We start from the raw sequence: 27,554 nt of genomic DNA on the forward strand, positions 1-27,554 counted from the left end.
TTCTTTCTTTAAGTAAGATATGCTCACGTCATATGAATAATTAGAATGGATGAACCTTGCGGCGCGGTTTTGGACGGCTTCGAGTGCGTTGATGAGGTATGTTTGGCGTGGATTCCATATGGCGGATGCATATTCCAGTTTTGGTCGGACTATTGACTGGTAGGCCAGTAGTTTCACAGGTTTGGGGGCACGTTTTAGATGACGCTTGAGAAAACCCAGTGATTTGTTAGCAGATGAAATGATATTACTGACGTGTGTGCGCCAGGATAAGTCGTTAAATATAGTAACACCTAGGTACTTGTAAGACTGCGCAGAACACACGGGAATATTATTAATTGTGTATTGGTAAGAAAATGGATCGCGCCGACGAGAAAATACCATCAAGTTGCATTTCTTAGGATTAAGTTCCATTAACCAACGGTCGCACCATTGCTGTAAGCAGTTAATGTCCTCCTGAAGTAAGTCTTGATTAGATGTGCTAGTAATTGTTCGATAAATGACACAGTCGTCTGCGAACAAACGAACGTTGCAAGACACGTGCAGGGGTAGATCATTGATGTATATTATGAAGAGTAGAGGTCCAAGAACAGATCCTTGCGGTACACCGGAAGTCACTGGTAGGGGGTTAGATGCGCAGTTGTTAACTGTAACGAACTGAGATCGGTTTGTCAAGAACGCTTCAATCCATCGCAAAATGTCGGGGTTAAGGTTCGCAAGAGAAAGTTTTAGTAGTAGACGTTGGTGTGGTACCTTGTCGAACGCTTTTGCAAAATCTAGAAATATCGCGTCTGTTTGGAGGTTAGAATCTAAGTTGGTGTGAATATCATGCAGGAAAATGGCCAATTGTGTTTCACAGGAAAAGCCTTTGCGGAACCCATGCTGTGATGAATGAAAGTATTTGTTCGAGTCAAGAAACTTGATGATTTCTGTGTACATGACGTGCTCCATGAGCTTACAGGGCACACTCGTTAATGAAATGGGGCGATAATTAAGCGGACAATTCCTGTCGCCTGCTTTGTGGATGGGAACAACCCTCCCCACCTTCCAGTCATATGGTATTTCTCCAGTTGAAAGTGACTGCGAGAATAGCAAACACAGGAACACCGCGGCGACATGTTTAGTATTCTTTAACAGTTTCGAATTAATGTTATCCACGCCGGCCGACGATGTGAGTTTAAGATCGTCAATTAACGATGAGATACCTTCCTGTGAAAATGTAATGGTGGGCATAACACTTGATGCATTAGTACGCGAAGAAAACGGGAACGTGGTAGGCTCTTCTGTAAATACAGATACAAAAGCTGCATTAAAAAGGTTCGCGCACTCTACATCGTCGACCGTTTCACCTTCGTCATTGGTAAGTGTTACACTGCGCCTTTCTTGAGGTTTTATCACCTGCCAGAATTTTTTTGTGTTATTGATTAAAAGTTTCCGAAGGTCATCACCAAAGAATGCATCTTTCGCCTTGCGAAAGGTATGCGCGTTCAGCAGCGTAGTATTTTTCCCATGCACACGTGTTCGTCCTGCATATTGCGGCGCGATACATGCGTTTCTTCTTGTTTTCTAGCCTTTTTAAGGAATTGTTAAACCATGGTTTTTGTTCATGCGTTCGAAAGGTAATTTTTGGTATGAACCGGTTCGTTAAGTTGTTTATTTTTTCTTTGAATATCAGCCAAGTTTCATGAATGCTGCGGTTATGAAACGCATCTTGGAAGGAAGGTAGAAAATCCTGTAAATGTTCACATATTGCATCATAATTACCTTTGTCGTATAAGTGTATAGTTTTCTCGCGCTTCTGCCGCAGAGCTGGAGCAAAGCGAAAAGAAGCATGGATGACCTTGTGATCACTGATTTCTCTAAGAAAGGTGATGGACGACAAACTATCTGGACGGTTGACTAGTACTAAATCTAAAATGTTTGCAGTGTCTTGGGTGACGCGCGTTGGCTCTGACACGAGTTGTGTTAGATTAAAGTTGAGGCAAACGACCAGAAAATCTCTCGCTTCGGTTTGGTTTACTAGGGAGGGTACTGTGTTGCGCCAATTAATGTCTGGTAAGTTAAAGTCTCCAAAAAGAAGAAGGTCGGCATTAGGATAGCGAGAGCAAACCACGTTTAGTGCATTGTTTAGATTACGAGCGAAGTCGGCGCTATTGCGTGGAGGCCTTTAACATACACCTAAAATTACAGATTGGGGGGCGGCATGGCATAGAATAAACAGTATTTCCAATTCTGATGTGATGTTTATAGCAGAGCACGACAACTGTTGACTAACGGCAATAAGCACACCTCCTCCTCTAGTCCCGGCACGATCTTTTCGAAATACGCTGAAGTTTGGCAAATCAGCCAACACTTCCGAGTCATAGACGTCGTTGCAAAGCCATGTTTCCGTGAGTACAAGAACGTTGCTGTTGGACGACAGCACGAGGTTGGACACGTGTTCTCGTTTTGGAATGAAGCTTCGTATGTTAGTATAAATTATTGAAAGGGAAACATGCGATATAGGTTTCGTTCGAGGGGGGTGGCTTGTTTTTTGATGATGTGATGACTGCTATATTTCTTTCACTGTTTGCGATGCGTCATCGAACACGTAGCGCTTAGAACCAATTAGAAGAGTTTTAAAGCGCAAAGAAAATGGCACAGATTTGGCTTTCGCAAAGGAAACAAGTTGCTTGCGGGCGTTCCTAACCGCTGGGGAGAAATTTTCACCCATGCTGAGGTCAGTGCCCTTAAGTTTGCGCCCATTTGAGAGCACCCTTTCTTTTTTCTTATAATGATTAAACCTAACAATTAGTGGACGCGGGCGATTAACAGAATAGCGACCAACACGATGCGCTCGCTCTATATCTTGAGGTTCAAGTGGCACGTTTAGGTGGTCTGAGCATAGACGTAAAATTTTTTCTTCAGACGCGGCCGACGTTTCTGATGCTGCTGTGTCAGGAAGGCCGTAAAACACAAGATTGTTTCGCCTTGAGCGATTCTCTGCATCGTCAACGCGGGCATTCAGAGCGTGAACAAGTCTTGTTGTTTGCTCGGTATCCGCCCGTATAGTCTGTATCTCGATTTGCATTGGTAGTAGTTTCTGGTAATGGCCCTCTAGATCCGCTAACCTCTTCCTTAAGTTGGCGAGTGCAGCACTTGTAGCCGTGCATTGGCTTTTAAGGCCCTGCATGTCGGCTATTATTGTGGTTTGGCGAGCGGACAGTTTTTTCAGTTCGGCAAGCACAGCATCAGTATCAGGACCAGGGTTCGTTTCAATATCCCCCGACTGTAACAAAATAGATCTCATTACACTAAGACACTCACAAGCAATATCAAAGCAGCATTGCGGGCTCGGAAGCTGCACCAAGAAGTAATTGCTAGTTCTCTTAGTATAGAAGCAGTCTGGTTCACAAACCTGCATGATGAACAGAAGTGGGTTACTGGTGTGTGCTGCGGCGTAAGTAGACCGACATGAAGAGAGACTCGATGACCACGAGAAGGCGCGTGTGAAACGGTGGTGTTGATGTGAAGCGCTTCCCGTGGGCAGCGCGTGCGAAGGGATACACCTGTAGCGCTGCACTGCCAATCCGGGCAGGATTGCATGTGCAGCGTGCGTTGGAAAATGTGGCCCGACTATTACTAACTGATTGAACAAGCGGGGTGTGAGCGCGCACAAACAAACATGAATAGATCACACTGAATGACTGCAGACGACGACTGTCAAAACGCTGGCAGCAAGTGCATACGCCGCAGCAACGGGCGAAAGTACGTGCGGTCTATCGCTTCAACGGAAACTGAGCGCCGAATGCACGGCGCATAAATGTCAGAGCCGTGTGGAGATAAGCGACGGTGCGAGCGAGCGACGAGCGCGGTTGTTGGCAGAGTAGAAGTGCGCCCCCCCCCCTCCCTCCGGCGCTGGCTTCCCGCTTCCTTGCTTGCGCGTGGGAGATTGAGTGCGTTCGTTCTCCGTGATAGCGCGCGTCCCCGCACGCTTCCGCTCGGGCATACAGCGCGCGGCGAAGATTTTATCTATGGGGAACCTCACGGCGACGGCGACGCCGACGGCAGAAATCCGGTTGAAGTGTCCATATAATTGCTATCGCAATAAATTGCTAGATGAAGAGCGTGTAAGTATACCTGATTAAATCAAGCAGACTAGGTGACTATTTGTTGCCGCCCCGTTTCAAAGGGGATGCCAATAAATCATCATAATCATCATGGGCTTGGGCGTAAAAAGAAACACGCTACCGAGGGAGGGGTAAATGGATGCGATAGGCGGGAGATAAAAGAAAAAGAGAATAAAAGGAACGAAACCCACACGGACGCACGCAGACGCGCGTGCGCACAAAACTTCCTCTGGGCACTGTCATGCAGTCTGCGAAGGCGTTGTAGTGTTGCATAGTGTAAACGTTCCATCCTACGCCACACAGTGTAGAGTCACAATTTCACTTACTCCGGTGTCTTTTAAATAACGCAGCAGTGCCTTCAAGGTGGCTTGCGTAGGCCAGTTTCCGAGGATGTTGTTTTCCGTTATTGCGCGTTTGTCCAGTTGATCTGTCGTGGCTGAGAGGGCTGCTCTCTGCGGGTTGAAACGAGGGCACTCACAAAGAAGGCGCGATTGTTTCATTGCACCCGTAGAAGTGACAAAGTTGGCTATGGGCTATTCCTGTAAGAAAGGAGTACGGATTTGAAAATGCTACTCCAAGCCCTATACGGACTAGAAGTGGGCCGTCACGTCGTGGAAGGTTGGACGAAATACGGAGCTGCAAATTAGGGTCCAGGGTATGAAGGCGTGTACTTGTGAAATCAGATGAATTTCACTGAACCAATGTTCGGTCACGCGCAAGCGCGGAAGGTTTTTACAGCATAAGCTATTCTGGGCTCATTCCTATAACCGTTTCGGTTCGCGATGGTCTCCAACGCCGGCGGCCGTAACCACTATCGCCGGAAATGCGAAAAAAGAACCCGGTTCCCGCCGGGATTGAGCCCGCGCTCGCTGCGTGGGAGTCGGGTACTCTACCACTGAGGCACTCAAGCACTTGCTGTCAGGCAGCGGAAAAATGCCCTATAAGCGCGCCCTAGACATGCGCGCAGGCGCAGACGACTAGATGCGATTCAGACGAGGCGCGCAATCAACGCGATCCCAAGCCTCCGCCAGTATGGTGGCGCCATCTAGTTAAGGTGCCTGCAAACGCAGCGTGCCCAACATGTAAGTTGCATATTGCAGTTGCATGCTGCATGTAACATGACCTGGTGAACTGAACCAGGCTAAGTGACTATTTGTCACCAGCCCGTTCGATCATCATGATCATTATGATCATCATCGTCAACAACAACGTACCGTGCCACGGGTCAAGGGATCCGAGATGTAAGCCACGTATTCTGGATAGCTCTTCGGTACACGTTATGGCGTCTCCTCGCAAGGCACGAACCGCTGCTGAAGAAGCGAATCGTAGAGCTACGTGCGGGGCTAGAGCACTGCACGGGCCGATTTTTGCGGCCCGGGCCCGGCCCGGGCCCGTATTTACATTGGGTGGCCCGCCCGAGCCCGATCAAAACTTTTATGGCGACACCCGGGCCCGGCCCGGGCCCGGAAATAATCTACGTTACCCGCCCGGCCCGGCCCGCCACCCCTTTAACTTAAGCCCGAGCCCGGCCCGAGCCCGACTCGAAACCGCCCCGAACCCGGCCCGAGACCAAAAAATACATGTTTTCCAGAGTTGAGAAGCCCGAGAATAACTCGCAGAAAGCCCGAGCCCGGCCCGGGCCCGCGTCAAAAAAACCCGAGCCCGGCCCGGGTCAAAAAGCACACGCCGTGCCCGAGCCCGGCCCGAGCCCGTGAAAAAACTCCTCTACCCGGCTCGGCCCGGGTAAGCCCGAGCCCGTGCAGTGCTCTATGCGGGGCTACAACCAGGCATCATCGGGCTGCTGTGCAGAGAGCATTACAAGGCGCAGCTTGCCGTCCACGCTGGTCGGACAGTTCCGATTGTTCTCGTCAAAACGAGGCGAAGAGACTTTGCCGCGAAGACCCTGTTGTGGTGGTGCTAAAATTGGAGCTACTCTTTAGCCGCTCCACCAGCTTACGATGTGACTGTGCTGCGTGTGCCGCGCAGGCCTGTGACTTTTATTTTTCGCTGCGCCGGCTCTCGAATGAGGAATGGCAACGCAGTTGACGCCGTCATGGGCAAATCTGGCAGCTGCGTCCGCTCAATTATTGCCATTTATGTCACAGTGACTAGGCAACCACTGATATATCATGTCCTTCGTCAACTATGCGACGGTGTACTTGTCTGATCTCTGCGACGAGCTGCTCATGCGATAGTCGCCGTTGATCCTAAGTCTTACCAGTCTAAAGGCTGTTTCACATGCCGCGACTGGAGCCAAAAAATTGGTGCGGTCGCACGCGTCGCAGTGAGATTTTTTGAGGGCTCAATTCACATGATTGCGATGTCAACAACGCGACTGATGCGACGCCCAGGTTTGCTTACTGCCAGTTTTTGGCGCACACGCCGCATAATTGTTTTAATGTAATAAAAAAGACGTGCGCTTTATGAGATAATGGACCTCTCTTTATTAGGACCAAATAATACGTGTGTTTTGTAATTAAAAAGAAACGTTTTGAAGCTTAAATTTGCTTTGCAGTGCGACATGACGGTTCATATGCAAGACGTACGTAAACAGCTGTTCTCGGCTGGTTGTTCAGCGCTGTGTGTTAACAGCCCAACACCATAGCCACTAAGCAACCACGGCGGGTGTTGATTACGGTTCAAAGCAAGAGTCAATATGATAAAAAGTCCGCAATATATTGAAGGGTTATTGGTTTCTGCGTAGCAAAAAAAAAAAAATCGCCATCAGAGAAGATACAACTTAACGTGCATGGAGTATTCGAAAACAAATTGACTCTCTATATTCAAGCCACGGAGTTAAATAGGCTATCGTAGAAAATTCATTATGATAGCCTGCACGCTTGGCATGCGAAATTTAATAAGCAAGTGAGGTAAGATAACCTTTCAAGATGCATCGGGAAATTTACGCGTGTGGAAAACCAAGAGGAAAAGAATGGACCTAAACGGTCGCGCGTTCAGCATTACGTTGAAACTTCGGGTACTTTGCTGCCGTGCCATTTGCCCTTGTAGAGGTTGCAAATATTTAAACTGCTCCGTGTGCGCGACTTTTATATGCTACTCAACAAATTAAAATTGTGACGACTCCAAAAGGCCTTGTCGTCTCGTGGGAATCGAACACCACGTAGTATTGGGAACTCACATAGGTGTGTCTACAGCATACGAAGCAAAGGTGAAAATATAAGGTGAAAAAAATAAGGTGAAAATGCACTTCATTTGCTACGCAGCGCGTCAACGGACGCATAGAAATGGGAGAGTGGAATCTGCGGCACAAGTTTTTTATTCTCCCATTACGCACATACCGGATCCAGCAATCCACCTCCGCGCGCATTGCACTTGTTGAGCGAGACGCCAATTTCCAAAACAGGCCGCTAAATAGCTGTCGGCGCAATTTCGACGAAAAATCGCAGCGACCGCTTAGACGTTCCGACACTGCGACCATCTGGTTGGTCGCAGCCGAAAATCGGAGTTGGCACTACGACCGCGATTTTCGTCGCATGCGACGGAAATTGCACTTCCGGTGCGATGAAAATCACATCATGTCAAACAGTCTTAAGAGCTTGAATACTTCTACACATGCAGTGAATATCATTGGAGAGATTGTCTCCTTGCCTGACTCCTTTCTTGATAGTTAACTTTCTACTTTTCTTGTGGAGAACCAGTGTAGCTGTGGGATCTTTGTAAATATTTCCCAAGATATTCGCGTATGCTTCCTGTACGCCTTGATTACGCAATGGTTTTATGACTGCTGGCTCCATAAAATGCATTTTTCATAATCTATGAAAGCCATATAGAGAGGTTGATTGTACTCCGCAGATTTCTCGATTACCTGGTTGAGGACATGGATATGATCCATCGTAGAATATCCCTTCCTGAAGCCAGCCTGTTTTCTTGGTTGACTGAAGTCAAGTGTTGCCCTGATTTTATTGGAAATTATTTTGGTGAATATTTTATACAATACTGAAAGCAAGCTAATGGGCCTATAATTCAATTCTTCGTCTCCCTTCTTATAGATGAGTATAATGTTGGCGTTCTTCCAGCTTTCTGGTACACTTGAAGTCATGAGGCATTGCGTGTAAAGGGCCGTAACGTTTCAAGCACGATATCTCCTCCATATTTAATTAAATTTATAAGGCAAGATTATCTCGATATATATGTCAACGGTTCGATTCCGTCCAGTACCAGAGAACAGGACACGTGATTGGCGTTCGTTGCCTATACTTCAGGGTGTCTGTCTGTGCTAACCTAGACGTTCTCCACCAGCTTGGGCCACAAGGCATCGCCTTCATTTCAGCTGATTCTCGTCTTGCCATCCTCGTCATGCATTCTATGCGGACACAGTTGTCGAATCTGTCTAATATTTTGGGCCACTAGGTGATGCATCTTTCTCATTCCATATTCGTCATCCGACGCCCTTTGTACAGTCGTCATACGTTCGTTGTCACATGTCGTCGTGATCTCATTCGACTACGTCATCACGCCTTACCATCATGAACGTCATCCCATTGCCGACATGCCTTCGTCGTTCCATCGACGTCATTTCGTCTTTGCCCATCGTAATCATGCCCTTCAATCGTCGTGATGCATTCGTTATCATACCGTGGTCATTCCGTCATCGTCCTTTTCATGCCATTGTCATCATGCTGTTGTCATCATTTCAGGCTCGTCGTCGTCATACCACCTTCGTGGTTCCATCGACGTGATTCGTTCTTGGTCATTCGGTAGTCATGCCGTCATGCTCATGTCGGACTTTGGCAAGTGAGTGACATAGCAATGTTAGCTGATGCTGGATATAGCCGGATCGACGGAATTCTCAAACTGACCGCTATAGATTTAGAACGATGCGGGGCACAATAGTAAAATCGACGGAAGAAATAAAAGGAGACGGCACCAAATCTTGAGTGGAATTCCTCCAGTGTTATCTGTGCCTTTGTTGTCTCTTTTTCAATGATGTTGTATGGCTCTGTATAATAAAACACGCATCACGATTACAATGATTAGACGCTTGCTGTAGCGTCGGTCTTCCAGCGCTGCATTTCGGTTATTATGAATCACCACCAGTCAAGTTTTGCCATGATGGGTGACAGTTCAATCTCGGATTTATTTTTCAGTCACATAAGGGCAACGCCGATTGTTTTAACAGGGCAGCTGTTTCAGCTTTTGATTAGACCGTGGAGCGTTAGGAGAAAACTCGGCCCAGCTGTGCGTAGCCTCGCGTTGCCTAGCAACCACCTGCCACAGCTGCGCTGCCGAGCCACGTAACCTCCTCGCACCCCACGCGCGTAGGTCAGAGTGAGTGGCATGCATGCATGCATGCGCTTCGCTCTCCTCTCCCCTAAAGATCCTTGATAATTATCAAGGGGCTTTACTCTCCCCGAGCCACGGGCTACAAGTGTGAAGGCGGAGCTTGGCCGTGACGTCACGGGCGCGTAAAAGCTCCGAACCGTCGGCGCGGCGGCAGACCTCTCGCCTCCTCTACTCCGTGTGTACGAGCGGCTGCCATGGGAAGACTGAAGAAAGTCCGCGGACGCCCGAAAAAGAGGCTTACCAGGAAACTCGTCGCGCCACTGCACGAGAAGCGATGCGTCGCCGCCGAGCTGATCCGGAACACCGCGCTGAAGCTGCAGCTGAGCAAAGACGACGCCGAGTCGAGGATCCCGAGTTTCAGTCCACATAACGAGCCGTCGCCTGAATGCCCAGCGTCGCCGAGCAAGTGATCCCGGCCTGCGACTGCTCGTGAACTTACAACGCCACACCCGCCGATTCATAGGAGGTGCGAACGGTCGATTCCAGCTTCTGGGCCACAACTTAGAAAAACCTAGCATAACCTCGCAAAACCTAGGAGGAGGGTGGGAGGGAGGGAGGCGATGTTTAGCTGCTGCACCAAATGCGCATCTTGCGACCGGGCGCAAGGCGAGCTGGCGACTCAATCGCCCACGCGAAAGGAGCACAGCGGGAAGGCAGCGCGGGAGGGAGGGGTTGCGGCTTCTGCTCTGCGAGCAACTTGTACTTTGCGCGGCGCCGGGTGGTCGCGCGCACCGTATCTTGAAAGCGATCTGAAACACGGCTCCTACCTTTGTATGCGCTGTGCTTTCGCCGCTCAGTTTCCGTTGAAGCGATAGACTGCATGAGCCTTCGCTCGGTGCTGCTGGCGCGCTTACTCACGCCAGCGTTCTGACAGCGGTTGTGTGCGGTCACACAAACAACTGTTGTCGACGGCGGCGGCGTTTTGTCCACGTTCGCACCGAACGCGCGCGGCGTCGGTGACGTGTTTATAAAGAACGTACCAACCGTTTCAGTAGACCTTACATCGGTGTACCCTAGCGACCGTAAGGCTATGGTCCCTGTGGTCACTAAATAAATGAAAACCACCGGATCATATATATTTCTCATTCTTTAATATAAGTTCAAATAACCAAGTGGCGTGGAGCAGAGGTAGCATACCCGGCTTCAAAGCTGAAGGTCGTAAGTTTGAATCCTACTCCAGTCCACCACATTTTCAGGCATGGAGTGGTGCCTGACACCGGCAAGAAAAAAATACATCGCCGGAGCTAGTGGGGCTATACTAGTTCAGGTGCAACCAAACTAGGAAGGCCCACCAAGCTTCATCAGTCACTCCCTCACCAGAACAGGAATTGGCCTCCCTGGTGCAGTATTCGGCCACTACCTCCCTCAAGACTCCGACAATTAACCCATGGCCCTCAGTCAGTGGCGTAGCCAGAAATTTTGTTCGGGGGGGGGGGGGGCTCAGGTTGCAGCGCGGCCTCCTCCTTATAGAACTTGTCGAGGGATCAAATGCATGAATAATAACTGCATTGCCAATTTCATTGTATATTAGATGCTGCAAACGAATTATTGAACGCTATGCACTGTCCATTAAAATATGTATGTTTTCATAACAGAATATATTCGTATGCGCCAAAAATTGTGGCTGAAATAACTGATATCAATGCTTCCGTGTTTTTTTCTAAATAATAAGTAAAGAAAACATCACATGAACTTTAGAACTATTGACCCTTTTCGCGGAGCAGTTTGTTTTAGAGAAACGAGATGGCGCTCACGGCGGCGCGCCATACCTCTCCTCAGCGACCGCGCACGAATACGAAACCATTACCGATTCTACCTTGCTTCTGTGCGATCAGCTGTCGGAAATGCAACTGAGTTTTCGCTAACACACTGTGCTCCAATCATGCTAGATTGAATAATGTGGATTGAAGACGTGTGCAGTAGTTGGCTGCAAAAATAGTGACTGGCATGTTAAGGAATAGAATGAATCTGTGTGGCAAAGTTCGCGGACCGCTGCTGCAACTGTCCGAACGTGTTACCGGCACTTCGTGATGTACGGCTTTCCTAGAGGATACAGAAATTTACTCATCCGCCAGCCTTGTATCGCTAACCTTCAAAGAAAGGGCTTCATCCCCAGAACGTCGGCAACAGTGAGTACCACTCGTTAAACAATGACATAGGGAGTAGCGCCGCTTCCTGTCATAGTAAGTTTCGCGCAGGTTATCTATACACATCTGTCCAAATGACAGGAAAACTTACGCCCACTCTATCGCCGACGTATCAAGAATAAGTGAATGGGCGCACACTAGAATATATGCGCACTCTATATGCACAATAAATGAAAGATTACAGCGATTGCGCACGAATTAATGGTCGAAGCTGAATGTTTCGTGACGGTCCACAAGAGTAAGCAAGTTACTAGCTGTAATATATATTTGCTACAAGGTATTACAATGTACAAAACAGCTACGTTTCAAGCCTTGTGCGCAGCAAGAACAAATCTATCGGATTCGGAACTGAGCACACCAGCGAGTGATTAGGCAGAAAATAATCAGATAGTGGCCGCACCGAGGAACTTCAGTGAGTCAGAAACTGACAAGCCACTGCTTCAAAATATTTGCCGACTAAAGAACAAAGAGCAAAACACACTAATCCTTACTGAATTCATAATCGCAAAGCTTGGAATGTATATTTAGCCCCGCTTTTAGAAGAAGCACCATATAAACTGCCTGCGCCGTTTGGACATAGCTCAATCAGCTCCGAAAGCGCTTTTGCATGTTCTCTGAAGCAGTGATGAAAGCTTCGTGTCATCCACCTAGTCACCGTCTACGATATCTCCGTAAACAGAGGTTTTCTAAGCCGCGCTGGCGTCATACACTTCCATTGTAAACAAGGAGGCAACGGAGGCAGTTGAGGCAAGCAATGGACGCGTCACCACGTGATCAAATATGGCAGTGCCCACGGGATCGCCGCGAAAAGGGTCAATATCAGTTAGAAACCAGCAAAGCAGTGCATGAAGCTTATATGAAAAAACGTAAAGGCCATGAAATGAATAAGTTGAGGACAAATATTTTGATGAATCTTTGTCGTTCAAGAACCTTGTTTACATTTTTATACATATGCAACGGCCAAGAAGAAACCTCAATGACGCTATCCCTCGTTGCAATCGATTGCGCAGGAGCAGCTGTAATTCGTCGTGTATTGTAATTCTACTGAGCTAATACTCGCAGCAGTGAGTACAAATAAAAAGTGGGAGTTCTGCAAAGTATATTGTCACGTAGTAGTGACGGTAAATAAAACAGTCGCAAATTGTGTATGACGAAACTGGTTGTTTATTGGGCGAACCTGTGCCCACAAAAGCAAGCTACACTCAAAGCACAACGATAGCGGCGAACACAGTCGGCGATCGTCGAAAATCTCATCAGCGGCGAAGCGCGTCGGCTTTTATACCTGAGTCATCGAAGGTTCCAGATTAATCCCTGATGCCCGTGTGTCTTCCAGAAAGTTCTAGACAATTCGCGTCGGTCATACAATCAGATAACATAAGCGTCGGTGAAAACAGGCAATGGAAAGAAGCATCGATAACGTTCTAGAAACTTCCGATACAGGCGCGTCCTGCGCCGAGCGATAACGTTAAAATTTGTTCGCCGGTGGAAAGTGGCCACCGGTGAAAGATAAACATGTATACGTGTCAATATATTAGAAATGCGAAGATACAACTCGCTAAAGGGCAATAAAAGAGTCGCTGGAAACAAAGTTCACTGCTTGTATACACAAAACCTCGCAGTAAGATATTTAAAAATACGTATGAGTCTCCAATAAATCTATGTATTTAAGCAAACGTCAGTGTATATAATGTGTCAAATACGACTAATAAACATGTTGCTCAGTCACAGATAGTAAACTTTGCGCACAGAAAGACAGATGATCCTGGCAAGAACATAACTATGATCGCAGAAATCGTGATATGTACTTGGGCCATGCAGTGGTCGCGACAGTGCCATGTGGGTAGAATAATAGAGGAATAATGCGTAAATCAGTACGAAAATGTGCAATTTAACTGCATGCACAACGCCAACAATTATTCTGCACCCAAAATTCTAGACAATTCGCGTCGGTCATACAATCAGATAACATAAGCGTCGGTGAAAACAGGCAATGGAAAGAAGCATCGATAACGTTCTAGAAACTTCCGATACAGGCGCGTCCTTTTTTTGAAACGAAGGAGGGTATTCCTTCGTTTCAAAAAAGAAATAAAAGCAGGTAGCTGAAAAGGAAAGAAAAGGACAAACGAAGCCCACAGATGATGCGGTAAGTTGAACTACCCAATATCCGAGTGTATTTGGCGAACGCCGCGTGGGCCGGGCTTTCAATGAGCAAGGTCGGTCAAAATTGGTTATTGGTATCCTCGTAATTTTTGTATTCGCGTGATAATTGTGATCATGATGCGAACTGCTAGAATAAACGACGAAAATTTCTGCGGTTTTAATAGCTAATGAGCGGTCATACGTTTTCATATTTAAGAACTTATGAAACTGAAGGAACAGTGCTTTTTACTTGCATTGATTTTTACTGCTTCGCTATCTAAAGGACAAACTTCTCTCGGCGGGAAAGTTGAGCGAAGCGGTCAATGACTTCGGACACATTGATGCCGACGTCTCTGTGGGTGTATTGAAGCGCCAGCCTAACCATGCGTTCCACAGACACTGTAGAGCGCAAGTAGTTTTTTAGTAAACTCTTGTTAAAAAAATATTCTCTCTGCGCTGGCAGTGGTCACTAGAAGGGTGACTAGAAGCTGCAGCAGTATTTACACATTTACACAGAACCTGCTGTCGCAGTGAGAGATGGGCATCTATTCTGGTGCTAAAACCTAAAACACTCCCTTGATGTCGTTGGCACACTTCTTTAGGTACCTTGCAGAAACAGTAGGCTGTTAGATTCCAGCGATGTCCGTCGTTTCGTCAGGAAGTATGGAGAAGTAGCCTGCTTTTGAATCTAAGCTTTCTTTGATAATGTCACCACAAATTTCTATAATTTGGTTTTGTGCGTCTGGGCTTAAATACGAGGCAATACTGGGGCAACTTTCCAAATGGTTCTTCAGATATGTATCTCCATAATCAGCTCGCATGCGAAGAAGCACTCTGAAAATGCCTGTATTTTCAGCAGGGGCATTGCTTAAATCCATAGGGCCCCTGTCCCTGTGGCCACGGAGAGCCAGACCTTGTCGCCCGCAAAAAAGAAAGAAAAAAAAATCCTCAATAATAGGCCGTTCACTTTCTTCTGTTTTCTCATATTTTACTTTGCCTGCCCTGGTCCAGCTGATCAATCACATTGGGCACGCTTCCTGAAAATGTTTGGAGAAAATTATCCGCTGCTAGCTGACAGTCACGGTGATATTTAGTATTTTCATGTGTGTGGGAGATTGCGAGCGCGCGCTTCCATTTATGGAACGGCTTGGACACGAGCGTTCCAGTGCGCGCATGTTGGCCCAAGTTTATCAGAACATTAACCCCATAAAGTTCTAGAATTGAAAATCTTTTAAAGCATGCCTTTGGAAATTTCAGCGCACCTTACGCGTCAAAAGTTTATGAGAACTGTATACCCATAAAGTTTCGTAATTGAAATCCATGCGTTCCGTATATTCCGCGGCCGCTGCGAGATGCCGCAACGCGCTGGCTCGCTATCGAAAAGCCGTTGAAAGTTTGTGCTCGGATGGGGCTCCTTGCGTTACGTGACTCCAGGTGCAAGGGCGTTGTCACGAAATCCAGCCCGAGTTCGCAATGCTCGTGCCGAAATGTTTTTTCGAGCGTGAAAAGGACATTGTACATAAAATCCAGAATGATTGCCGGCGTCGGTGGTAGTTTTGGTCGGCGGTGCATGCCAGCACGAAAAAATTTCGGGGGGAGCTGATGGGGCTACAGTCCCCCCCCCCCCCCCCCCCCCCCTCACGCGCCTGCCCTCAGTTCCCAGTGGCTGCCGAGCACCTGACCAAGGCGGCGGTCAGACCTGCTACGCGGCAGAGGGTGCTAAGAATCTCTGGGTCAAGACAGGCCGCCAATGGAAACTGAACCTGGCAACGTTCAACACGCGCACCCTCTCGAGTGAGGCTAGCTTAGCAGGACTATTTGAAGAATTATCAGGCATTTCGTGGGATATTATTGGCCTTAGTGAGGTTAGAAGAACTGGTGAGGCTTACAGTGCTGACTAACGGCCACGTCCTCTGCTACAGAGGTCTTCCAGATAAGAAAGAATCCGGGGTAGGATTTCTAGTGCATAACAGCATAGCGGGCAACATTGATGAACTCTACAGCATTAATGAGAGGGTAGCAGTCGTCGTAATAAAGCTGAATAGGAGGTACAAAAAGAAGGTAGTATAAGCCTATGCCCCAACCTCTAGTCACGAGGATGAAGAAATAGAACAGTTTTATGAAGATGTTGAACTAGCAATGAGAAAGGTGCAAACTCAGTATACTTTAGTCATGGGCGACTTCAATGCCAAAGTGGGGAAAAAGCAGGTTGGTGAGCAAGCCATTGGCAACTATGGCATCGATTCTAGGATTGCAAGAGGAGAGATGTTAGTAGAATTCACGGAAAGGAATAGGCTCCGAATAATGAATACCTTCTTCAGGAAGCGCAGCAACAGGAAGTGGACCTGGAAAAGCCCTAATGGAGAAACAAGGAATGAAATAGATTTCATACTCTCTGCCGATCCAAGCATAGTGCAGGATGTAGAAGTGTTAGGTAAGGTTAAGTGCAGTGACCATAGGTTAGGGAGCTCTAGGATTTCTCTCAATTTGAAGAGAGAGAGTGAAATTAGTCAAGAGGAAACAGGCCAACCTAGAGGCAGTAAGGGTAAAAGCAGACCAATTCAGGCTGGTGCTTGCAAACAAATATGCAGCTTTAGAAAAGGAAGATAACGAGAACATAGAGGTAATGAATGAAACCGTAACTAGGTTGATCTCAGAAGCAGCAATTGAAGTGGGAGGTAGGGCACCAAGGAAACCAGTAGGTGAGCTCTCCCAAGAAACAAAGGACCTAATAAAGAAACGACAGAAGATGAAAATGTCCAACTCAAGAGATCAGATAGAATTCGCTTAACTGTCAAAACTAATCAACAAGAAAAAAGTAAGGGATATTCGAAATTATAACGTGGCAAAGATTGAGGAAGCCGTAAAATATGGACGCAGCATTAAATCAGTAAGAAGAAAGCTTGGCATAGGACAAGGCAAGATGTATGCACTGAAAGATAAGCATGGTAATATCATCAGCAATTTCGATGACATAATAAAAGCAGCGGAAGAATTTTATACTGACCTGTACAGTGCCCAAAACAGCCAAGCTACTTTCATTCAAAATAGTGATGAACCGGATACAGAGGCTCTCTATAACTAGCGCTGAAGTTAGAAGGGCCTTGAAAGACATGACCAGGGGAAAAGCTGCTGGAGAAGATGGAATAACAGTAGATTTAATCAAAGATGGAGGAGATATCATGCTTGAAAAGCTTGCGGCCCTTTATACGCAATGCCTCACAACTTCATGTGTACCAGAGAGCTGGAAGAACGCCAACATTATACTAATCCATAAGAAGGGAGACGTTAAAGAACTGAAGAATTATAGACCCATTAGCTTGCTTTTAGTATTGTATAAAATATTCACCAAGATAATTTCCAATAGAATCAGGGCAGCACTTGACTTCAGCCAACCAAGAGAACAGGCTGGCTTCAGGAAGGGATATTCTACGATGGATCATATTCATGTCATAAATCAGGTAATCGAGAAATCTGCCGAGTACAATCAACCTCTCTACATGGCTTTCATAGATTATGAAAAGACATTTGATTCAGTAGAGATACCAGCAGTCATAGAGGCATTGCGTAATCAAGGAGTACAGGAGGCATACGTGAATATCTTAGCAAACATCTACAAGGATTCCCCAGCTACCTTGGTTCTCCACAAGAAAAGTAGAAAGTTACCTATCAAGAAAGGCGTCAGGCAAGGAGACACAATCTCTCCAATGCTATTCACTGCATGCTTAGAAGAAGTATTCAAGCTCTTAGATTGGGAAGGCTTAGGAGTGAGGATCAACGGCGAATATATCAGCAACCTTCGGTTTGCAGATGACATTGTCCTATTCAGCAACAATGGAGACGAATTACAACAAATGATTGAGGACTTTAATCGAGAAAGTGTAAGAATTGGGTTGAAGATGAATATGCAGAAGACAAAGATAATGTTCAATAGCCTGGCAAGGGAACAAGAATACAGGATCGCCAGTCAGCCTCTAGAGTCTGTTAAGGAGTAGGTTTATCTAGGTCAATTACTCACAGGGGACCCTGATCACGAGAAAGAAATTTACAGTAGAAAAAATTGGGTTGGAGTGCATACGGCAGGCATTACCAAATCCTGACTGGGAGCTTACCACTGTCGTTGAAAAGAAAAGTGTACAATCATTGCATTCTACCGGTGCTAACATGTGGGGCAGAAACTTAGAGGTTAACAAAGAAGCTCGAGAACAAGTTAAGGACTGCACAAAGAGCAATGGAACGAAAAATCTTAGGACTAGCGTTAAGAGACAGGAAGAGAGCGGTGTGGATCAGAGAACAAACGGGGATAGCCGATATTCTAGTTGACATTAAGCGGAAGAAATGGAGCTGGGCAGGCCATGTAATGCGTAGGATGGATAACCGGTGGACCATTAGGGTTACAGAATGGATACAAAGAGAAGGGAAGCGCAGTCGAGGTCGGCAGAAAACCAGATGGGATGATGAAGTTAGGACATTTGCAGGCGCAAGTTGGAATACGCTAGCGCAAGGCAGGGGCAATTGGAGATCGCAGGGAGAGGCCTTCGTCCTTCAGTGGACATAAAATATAGGCTGATGATGAAGATGATTATGAACCAATTACACCATCACATCTTAATATAGTCATAATTGGAAATACGTAATTCCCACCGTAGTACAGCTTCGCTGGTCTTCCATCTCCAGCCCAGTGGAAGGGCTGACAGTTTTTTTCCTTTCCCTTCGGCTCGAATATCTGTCCGGCGCTTAACATGCACCGCTCGCGACCAATCATGCGTAGCAGTGTTTTTACAGCCCAGCTCTTAGGCGCCCGTTCCTGCGTCAGTGTAACCGAGCGAGCGCAACGAAGGATGAAAGAGCGAAGGCGGAATGCAGCGGTAGATGAAAGACGGCCATAGCGAAGTAAGTGCGAGGAAGGAAGCGGAGAAGGGCACGAGGCAGACTGTCCGCGTCAGCCAATATATCACTAAATGGAAACACGTATAGAGCTGCGCTCAAATTTCGCATTAGGGAGTATCGTAATCGTCGAAATTTTCAAGAGTAAAGTAATATTGGCGTCCATTTTCGTTTCCTCGTGCGGTGAGCCTGGTCTTACCGCCTAACCGACCAAGTGCTGCGAGTCAGCGCACAATGGATAATGAAACAATAAATCGCAAAGTAAAACCTCTACATATAATGCCGGCCCACAGAGATCTCGAAGACACACATACCTCCTAATGAAATACCGCATGTTTTTCAACCCCTTCCTTGATTCAAGCGTTTTGACGAGCACTGTCAAAACGCTTGCTCACGCCAGCGTTTTGACAGTGCTTGTCTGCGCTGGCCTATGCTTGTCTGCGCTGGCCTATGCTTGAATAGTGTGACCTATTCATGTTTGCTTGAGCGCGCTGATACCATGCTTGTTAATTCAGTTAGTAAGCGTAGTCCATATTTATGCGGCCCATAAAACTGCTATCCTTACTCCGTATACTCCACTAGTAAATTTGCTGTCGCAATTGATGCTTCGCCTTTAGGCCGAAACTGCGACTTTTTCTACCGCAGGTTATATTACATTGCGCCAGAATACCTTTATTATAAAAAAATGGTCTCCAATCCACGCTGCGAAGGTGGTTGGACAGCGAAGCTTTAAACAACAACTAGGATTACCAATTGCGAGCTAGGTTGAAATTATTCACGTGGCGACGTACGAATGTGTAGTTACGTCACTCCCTGCGTCCTATGCTACAGTCAAGCTGCCGTCGCCGCGGCAGCTTGCGCAAGAGTAATATCTACCGGGAAAGGTATGCTGCGTGCTTCGCATTCCATGTAGGCGCAGGAAGGCCTTATTACGAATTACGCGGTTCGGATGCTTCTTTTGGACGTGTTGTTTATCGAAAGGCATGCTCTTCTGTATGTTGTATGATTTATTCCAAAGAATGTGTGCACTGTTCGCTCCACCTTGCTGAGTGCTTGTAGCCTCTGCCTTACTTGGGGGGTATGCGCATTGGGGGGGGGGGGGGGGGTGAGCCAGTTATGATCGTTTTCTGTCTACGTTACGCCACGAAGAAATGCGGGGACTATGCACCTGCCTGATTTCGCGTTGGCACTTTCGCCTAGCTTTTGACCGGCGTGCTGCATATACATGAGACTGCATATACAATTTCTGAAGACTGACCCTGAAACATTTTGGCGACATTTGAACTCCTAGAAGAGACAAGCTCTTGACCACTTAAAGATTGATGGTCAAATAATTGAAGATAAGCAACAACAGGCATCGAAATTTAATCATTACTTCCATTCTATCTTCTCTGAGTCTAATCGGTGCTCTCCGGTCATTGCTGAAGATGTGGAAAACGTAAATTCTGATTTTATAACATACGAGGGTGTATTTTCTATGCTCTTAAATCTAAACACAAAAACGACATGCGGTGCTTACGGTGTTTCGAATGCTTTCTTCGTCGCTATGCCGAGTGGCTTTCACATTTTCTTCTTGTAATTTTCCGCTCGTCCATATCTTGTGGCATCGTTCTATCAGACTGGCGGGTCGCTCGAGTTGTGCCTGTCCTTAAGAAAGGCGACCCTGCATTACTATCAAACTATCGCCCTATATCACTGACGGTTACATCTTGCAAGCTTCTAGAACATATTATCTCAAATTATTAAGTTCTTGAAAAACGTGGTATTCTGTCCCCGTGCCAACACGGCTTTTGCAAGGGGCTCTCTACCACTACTCGGCTTCTCTCCCCCTTTAACACTTTTGCCTCGGTTCTTGATAAAGCCGGCCAGGTTGATGTTATATTCCTCGATTTCAACAAAGCCTTCGATAGCGTCTCTCATTTTGGTTTGATAACAAAACAAAGCAACTATGGGTTTCCACCAGCATTGTAAACTGGATCTGTGCATATTTGAGCATGTGCAGACAATTTGTCGATGTTGAGGGCCATTACTCTGGATGTCTCCCCGTAAACTCCGGAGTTCCGCAGGGAAGTGTGCTCGGACCGCTACTTTTCCTGGTATACATTAATGACATAACAGCATGCATAGACGATAGTGTGAGTATTAAATTGTTCGCGGCGGATGACTGCTTACTTTACAAAGAGATCAAAGATTCGAATGACCAGGTGATCCTGAGTAATAGTCTTACTGCGATTTCTGACTGGTGCGACACCTGGGAAATGAAACTTAATGAAGAAAATAGTGTGTTGATATGCTAGAGGGTGTTTTTTGTTGGTGATGTGCATAAAAAGTTTTTTTCTTCATTATATATATATATATATATATATATATATAGTAAAGAACACAGAAGACAGAGACACAGCACCCGTTCGCTGGGCCAGCTGTTCTATTCTGCCTCGTCGTATTTTTCTTCCAGAGCCCAACTTGCGAGCGCTCGCGGCCAAGTTCACTTCGTCTTTACACTCGGCCACGCTGCAACTGAGTTAACGGCACGCTTGCAACAAAGAAACTTGTCCAGGGCGTGAGGTCGTCGTTGGTGAGCCATCCAGCGCGCAACCAGCTTCTCTGGAGGGCGGCACTGACTGTTGCGCGCTGGTCGCAGGTCTAGCTGACAATTGCCTCGCCGCTCAACGTTGTCAATTTTGCGTTGTCGCTCAGCGTTGTCAGCGTTGTGGAGGCTGTCCACGGATGGCGATGCTCTGAATGACTGGGGGGCATGATCGGAGCCATTCTGGGGCGGTGTTTCGTTGCGGTGGCTACTGTGCATTGGGCGCCGGACTGACCCTGAAGGGAGCACCTTGACACCTGCATGGATGCTACGCTTAACAGCGACAGCGCCGACAGGTGCACCAGGGGCGTTCTCGGAAATAGGCGACCATGGTAATGGATACCTCTGGTCAATGGACGCTGACGCTTGCCTGGACGCCAAATCAGGATCTCTGATAGCAGGAATCGGGCCTGAAGGATTGCCACCGCCACTGCTGCTGCAACCACAAGGTGTTGGGGCTGGTTGCAGCTGAACACTGGAAGACACCGAAATGCTGCCACTGCTTCCCTGGTGCGGCGGTGGCCCCGGGCAACAGGCATCCCGCAGTGAAGGCTGCCCCGTGATGCCTCCCCTGCGACCCGGTACAAGTGAAACTTCCGAAGACGAGCACGAGGACGGCACCGGGTGGAGGGGGCCTGCAAGCGGCTGCTGCTGCAGCCCAGGGATGAGTGGGACAGGGCTCTGCGCCATTCGGTCCAGGCCCTGGTCGGGTTCTCGCTGCTTGAGATGTAACTCGAACGCCACCTCATAGACGGGCTGGCAGGCCACCTCGTTGGTGGATGGCGCCCCCTTTGGGGCAGGGGTGGCGTGTGCCGGAGTGGTGCTTTTGCGATTATCCTCGGCCCTCAGCAGCCGTAGAGCCACGGCGGCTGGGTCCGTGTCCCAAGGGTCGCCGTACTGCTGATTGCCCGCATCGTCGCCGCATGCGTCTGCTTCCGCCGCCGCTGCGGGTGCAGCTTCATCTGCTGTCTTGGAGGCCATGCTGCCGAGTATGCTATGGAAAACAGTGGACGCCGACGTGGAGATCCTCGAACCGGAGGTCTGTGATTGATGCGGGGGCGGCTGAGGGATCGACTCGCTGTTGCTGAACCGTTGGTTCTCGGCCGCGATATTCGATGACGACGAGCCGCAGCTGATGTTCGGGGATGTAGGGGCAGCGCAGGCATAAGGGAGCGGGCGGAAAGCAGCTATAAGAGCTGCACTCCATTCAAGCCAGGACCCCTGCTTGATTCCGTCGTAGTTGTCCCAAGCCTTGGCGGCACCGCAAAGACGGTTTGCCGCAACCTGCCATCTTTGTTGGTCTGACCAAGCATGACGGTCACCCATGGCATTGATAGCGCGAATCCAAGGGATGACGTCATCTTCAAAGCCGCGAAACGTCGGAATTTGTATGAAATCTGGTTGCTGGAAGTCGCAGCGTATCATCTCCGCCAGGCTACCTGTCCATCGGCCCGAGGAACCAGGGCCGGTGTCCACGGACAGTGGGGTCGCTGTGGTAGCAGTAGCAGCTGGTTCTACCACAAAGGAAGCATCGACGGCATACCTTGGTGGCTGAGGAGTCGAAGAAGTTCCGGGCATGATATTTTTGCCAAGGGAAGCGTGGACGGCGTTCCCAGGCAGGACAGGTCCAAGACGGAGGGCCCGAAGCGCTGTCCCACCGTCTTCGTTAGAGCCGACGACGACAGCCGGTGAGCCGGCATCTGCGGCGGGGCAGCCTGCGGCTGTTGAGGTGTTGCTGGGCACACCTGCCGCAGATTTGAAGCGGTAGCTCTCCGGAGCGCCCTGCGCAGAACTGTGCTGATCGGACTCGCCGCAGGCATAAGGAATCGGGCCGAAAGCAGCTATCAGAGCTGTGCTCCATGCAGACCAGGAAAGCTGCTTGATGCCTTCATAGCTTTCCCACGCCTTGGCGGCACCGCATAGTCGTTGTGCTGCAACCAGCCATCTTGTGTGGTCGCGCCAGGTATGACGATCACCCAAGGCATTGATGTTGTGGAGCCAAAGGGTGACGTCGTCTGGAAAGCCGCGAAACGTTGGTATTTCCACGAACGCCGGCGGCAGGGAAGCGTGGACGGCGTTCCCAGGCAGGCTGCAACCGCCGACGGACGCGAACGCGGTCGTCATACCCTGAAGCTGTTGTGTCAGCTCGGCGATGGCGTGGACGAGGGCATCAGTACATTCCTGTCCGAGAGCCGCCGAGGAGGCGTGGACGCCGTCCCCGGACGGTGCAGTGGGTACCTGCGACGGTAAGGTGGCGGGCTCCATACCGGGGGAAGCGTGAACGGCGTTCCTGGGGAGGGACCCGGCGAGGAACACTGAAGGAACCTTAAGACAGGTTTATTGCCGACTGCGCCATTGTAAAGAACAGGGAAGACAGAGACACAGCACCCGTTCGCTGGTCCAGCTGTTCTATTCTGCCTCGTCGTCTCTTTCTTCCAGAGCCCGTTCGAAGATGAAGTTCACTTCGTCTTTACAATATATACATTTATATACTTAAAATAGTTTCCAGCCACATAAAGTTTATATATATATATATATAATGAAGAAAAAACTGTTTTTATGCGCTTCACCAACAAAAAACACCCTCTAGCATATCAACACACTGTTAACCTATCCGCGGTCACTGAAACAGACTCCTTTAAATATTTAGGTGTAACCATCGCCTCACCTGGTCGCAACACGTTGAAAATCTTTGCTCGACTTAAACCCGGCCTACTGAAACATTCTCCTCCATCTGTGAAACAATTAGCATTCAACACACTGGTAAGGTCGCGATTAGAATATGCTTGCGTCGTCTGGGACCCATTCACGAAAAAAAAAATGTTAACATAACTGGAAAACATTAACAGGCTTGCCGTCCGTTACATATATAATTGTTATGGATGTTATGACTCCCCACCTCAATTGATTAACGAAAATAATATTGCCACCCTAGAATCCCGTAGAAAGGTAGCACGCCTAACATTGCTTTTCCGCTTTTGGAAACGGGAACTACAACTTGATCATTCACCATGTCTCCAGCCGCTACCAGCTAGGCCTACCAGAAATCATCACCGCGACAAGACAACCCCTATTTTCGCGCGCACAAATTGCTTTAAGTATTCATTTTGTCCTAGAACAATAAATGATTGGAACTTTCTGCCGGCCGATGTATTCCTGTCCAATAACGTACCACATGCCATTGAAAAACTGCATTTCAAATGAACGTATGAGCGCGTGAGTACTTTCATGCGTGTTAGCCAGCGCATGAGAGAGATCACTTGTTTATCTTCGCTGCGTTAGGCCTGAAAAAAAAACTGTATAAACTGGTACTGGAAATATTTCTCTCCTTTCAATTCAATCTCTTGCTTTGTATGCTTGTAGAATGTGTTTTTTAATTTATTTGATATCATCCTTCAATGTATGTGATTTGCTTCAATGTATTTCATATTTCGCATGTATTTCTTTGAACGTATGTAATTTCATTACTGTATGAACGAATTCCCTCCTGCCTGGGCCACATGTTGGCCTGTAGTATCATGTAAATAAAAAAAGATCCTGTGCAGCGCAACACTGTAGCGTTTCATCGCCGGAGTAAGTCTAGTCACGGCATTGCACTCGGCTTACACAGATGGTCGAACTTGCTGTGCGCGCAATTGTGCTTTTGCAAGTCGACGAAGGCGTTCATGCAAAGTCACGTTAGCTTATCGAGGTATTCTAAAGCACTTAGGCGATCAAATGTCATGTTGCTGCTCGCAATGTGTGCCGCACGGGAATGGTTGGTAGTGGAGCGCATACACTGCGCTTTGATTGCGCGTTCAGAATGAAAACGGCGTCTCTCATAGCCTGTTGTCATTTTGGAGCTCATTTTAATTATGCACGCAGTTCTGTTTGCAGATGCGCGGTAATAACTTAAGCGCAAATAATTACGAATCATATCAATATGTCAATATATCAGGCGTGATGCTCTGCCACTGCCTGTTATGAAGGACCACGTCAAACCATGCGAATGCTTTTTCTATGGTGGCCGACATTTTGGTGTTGAAATAATTGAATGAATCGGTCCATTTTATTTACGCAGCGCCGGATGCCTCTCGGGCGCATACACTGTTCTATAGCCGGCGATATATCATTGCGCAGGGCGACGGCGGCGGGCCTCTGTCCTGCTACACCGCAGACGGCCGCTACCACTTGGCCGGCCTGGTCGCCTGGGGCATCGACTGTGGCACACCGGACGTTCCAGGCGTCTACATGCGCGTCGCCAAGTACCTCGACTGGATCTCTGAGGTCACCCGCCTCCCCATCTCGGATTTCTACCCCAAGTGATTAATGCCGGTGGCGATCACGCAGTGGGCATTTTCTTCCACGTTTTTAGCCACGTTGCTCTCACCTTTTTCGCATTGCCAAGTATTCGTTTAGCCACCTGTATGAAGCCCGGTTTCATCATGTACACCTGGGCGCATTGTCAGTGCAGTCCTGTACATAATTTTAATAAACGGAACAAACTTTGTGTTTATTTTTGGTTGTTATTGCAGTGGGCAAAGTTAACAACAACCACTTGCGATGTGCGGGATTTATGTGCAGATGGCGCGTAAAGTCCAATCACGTGGGCGATCTTGCTTCACATTTTCCGTGTGTTACGGCGCAGGTGTAGCAAAGCTGTCGGCCTTTGAATGCGCTGTTCTTCAAATTTCCAGGGCTCTTATTTTGAAAATGCAGTAGCGCTTGCATAGGGCGGTTGCCTGGGTACAAAATAAGGCGCGAGTTCCACATTGCAAATCATAAACGCAACTCGCAGAAAGCACTTCGATATTAAAAATTCTGGCAATTTAGTTCTAAGCTGAAGCATTGACAGCAATAGCAAGGTTACGCGTCAAGTCATCAGGCGGTGTACGCGGGTGAGACATGTTCGCGCAAGGCAACGGCTGCTGGACAGAGGAACAACGGCCCGGCAGCTGCTGCCAGGCGTCTCAGAAGCGCTCGCGTGGTAAGTGCCGCCATTGGGGTTGGTATAGCTCCACGGTATGCGAGGTTGACCGTCGCCCTTATTCAGTGCCTAGTAGGAGGGCGCTGCGAGCGTGCAAGCGAATAGTCGCATGTTCGTTACGCTCCGTCAATATTCCCTTTTTATTGTGATTATGTGGACACTTCAACCGGATTTCTGCCGTCGGCGTCGCCGTCGCCGTGAGGTTCCGTATAAAGTCCAAGGGCGATAAAATCGTCGCCGCGCGCCGTATGCGCGAGTGAAAGCGCGCGGGGGACGCGCGTTATCACACAGAGCGAACGCACGGCGGAAAGCAAACGCGACCGTCGCGCGAAAAGCCGTGGGAGTATGGGAGGGAGGGAGGGAGGGAGGTGGGGAGATGCTGTGCTGCTTCACGAAACGCTTATCTTGCAACCGGGCGCAAGGGGAACTGGCCACTCAATCTCCCACGCGAAATCAAGAAAGAGGGAAGGCAGCGCGGGAGGGAGGGGGGGGGGGCAGCTTCTCCTCTGCCAACAACTTCTCCTCTGCACAACTCTTCTGAACATTGCGCGGCGGTGGCGGTCGCCCGCACCGTCTCTTATCTCCTCACGGCTCTGACCTTTGTATGCGCAGTACATTCGCCGCTGAGTTCCCGTTGAAGCGACAGACCGCGCGAACCTTCGCCCGCTGCGGCGGCTGCGCTTGCTGCCAGCGTTTTGAGAGTCGTTGTCTGCGGTCATTCAGTGTGATCTATTCATGTTTGCTTGTGCGCGTTGACACCACGCTTATTAATTCAGTTAGTAAGCGAATGTGTCCAAGTTTATGCAGCCGATAAATCTACTATCTCTACTAATTTGCTATCGCAATTGATGCGTCGCCTTTCGGGTGAAACTGCGACATCTTTTTTTCCTGGAAACGCTTTCGAAACTCTGCTCTTCGACCGGCCAGTATACTCCAACCCGCCTCCGACGTTACTGGACAATTTTTCAACAGAGTTTGACCTCCAGCTCGGCACTAACAGGCACCGAAAGGCAAGCATCGCCGCCGTTTCGGCGATAAGCCTAACGGCAGCGGCGGCGGCGTTCACGGCGATGAACGGCGAACAGAGCCCCGCCGGCTCCGCGCGCCTTCAGGTTCCGGTGCCCCTCTCGCTGTCGTCTGCTCGCGACCCATCCCCTGCCGCCCTACTACCGGTTGCTTAATTGCATGCATGCCGCCAGCAGCAGTTTCTTCTCAACCGAAACATCAGCTAAGATGCCATGTAACTAACCAATGCACGCATCGCGGACCAACCCCCGAACTCTGCAATCCAGCCAACAAAGGTGAGAATGGACACTACGACCCCATTGCAGACGAACAACCCTTCGGGGCCCGCATCTAATGCTCCGGAACTCACGGTGGCACAGATGATGGACATAACAGCCCCACCACTAACAAGC

The 27,554-nt window shown here is 48.4% G+C and overlaps 2 protein-coding genes across 6 annotated transcripts in view; one reads left to right on the forward strand and one right to left on the reverse strand.

Moving 5' to 3' along the window:
* The window catches only part of LOC119453950 (phenoloxidase-activating factor 2), a 208,381-nt gene extending 182,716 nt beyond the window's left edge, over positions 1-25,665 (forward strand). For all 5 annotated transcript variants that reach the window (XM_049666931.1, XM_049666933.1, XM_037715984.2 and 2 more), the window contains exon 7: positions 25,290-25,665. In XM_049666931.1, coding sequence (XP_049522888.1) covers positions 25,290-25,475 — 186 coding nt within the window. In that variant the 3' untranslated portion in view covers positions 25,476-25,665. The remainder of the gene's footprint in view (positions 1-25,289) is intronic.
* Positions 2,220-3,400, reverse strand: LOC125945248 (uncharacterized). The gene has a single exon (XM_049666934.1). The coding sequence runs from the start codon at positions 3,398-3,400 to the stop codon at positions 2,549-2,551; it is 852 nt and encodes a 283-aa protein (XP_049522891.1). The 3' UTR covers positions 2,220-2,548.
* Positions 25,666-27,554: the final 1,889 nt, after the last annotated feature.

The sequence above is a fragment of the Dermacentor silvarum genome, chromosome 5 (genome assembly GCF_013339745.2).
Source record: "Dermacentor silvarum isolate Dsil-2018 chromosome 5, BIME_Dsil_1.4, whole genome shotgun sequence".
In the NCBI taxonomy this organism is placed as follows: domain Eukaryota; kingdom Metazoa; phylum Arthropoda; class Arachnida; order Ixodida; family Ixodidae; genus Dermacentor; species Dermacentor silvarum.

Coding starts and splice junctions, on each gene's coding strand:
- LOC125945248 (XM_049666934.1), bottom strand. CDS start 3,400: ATGCAGGTTTGTGAACCAGACTGCTTCTATACTAAGAGAACTAGCAAT.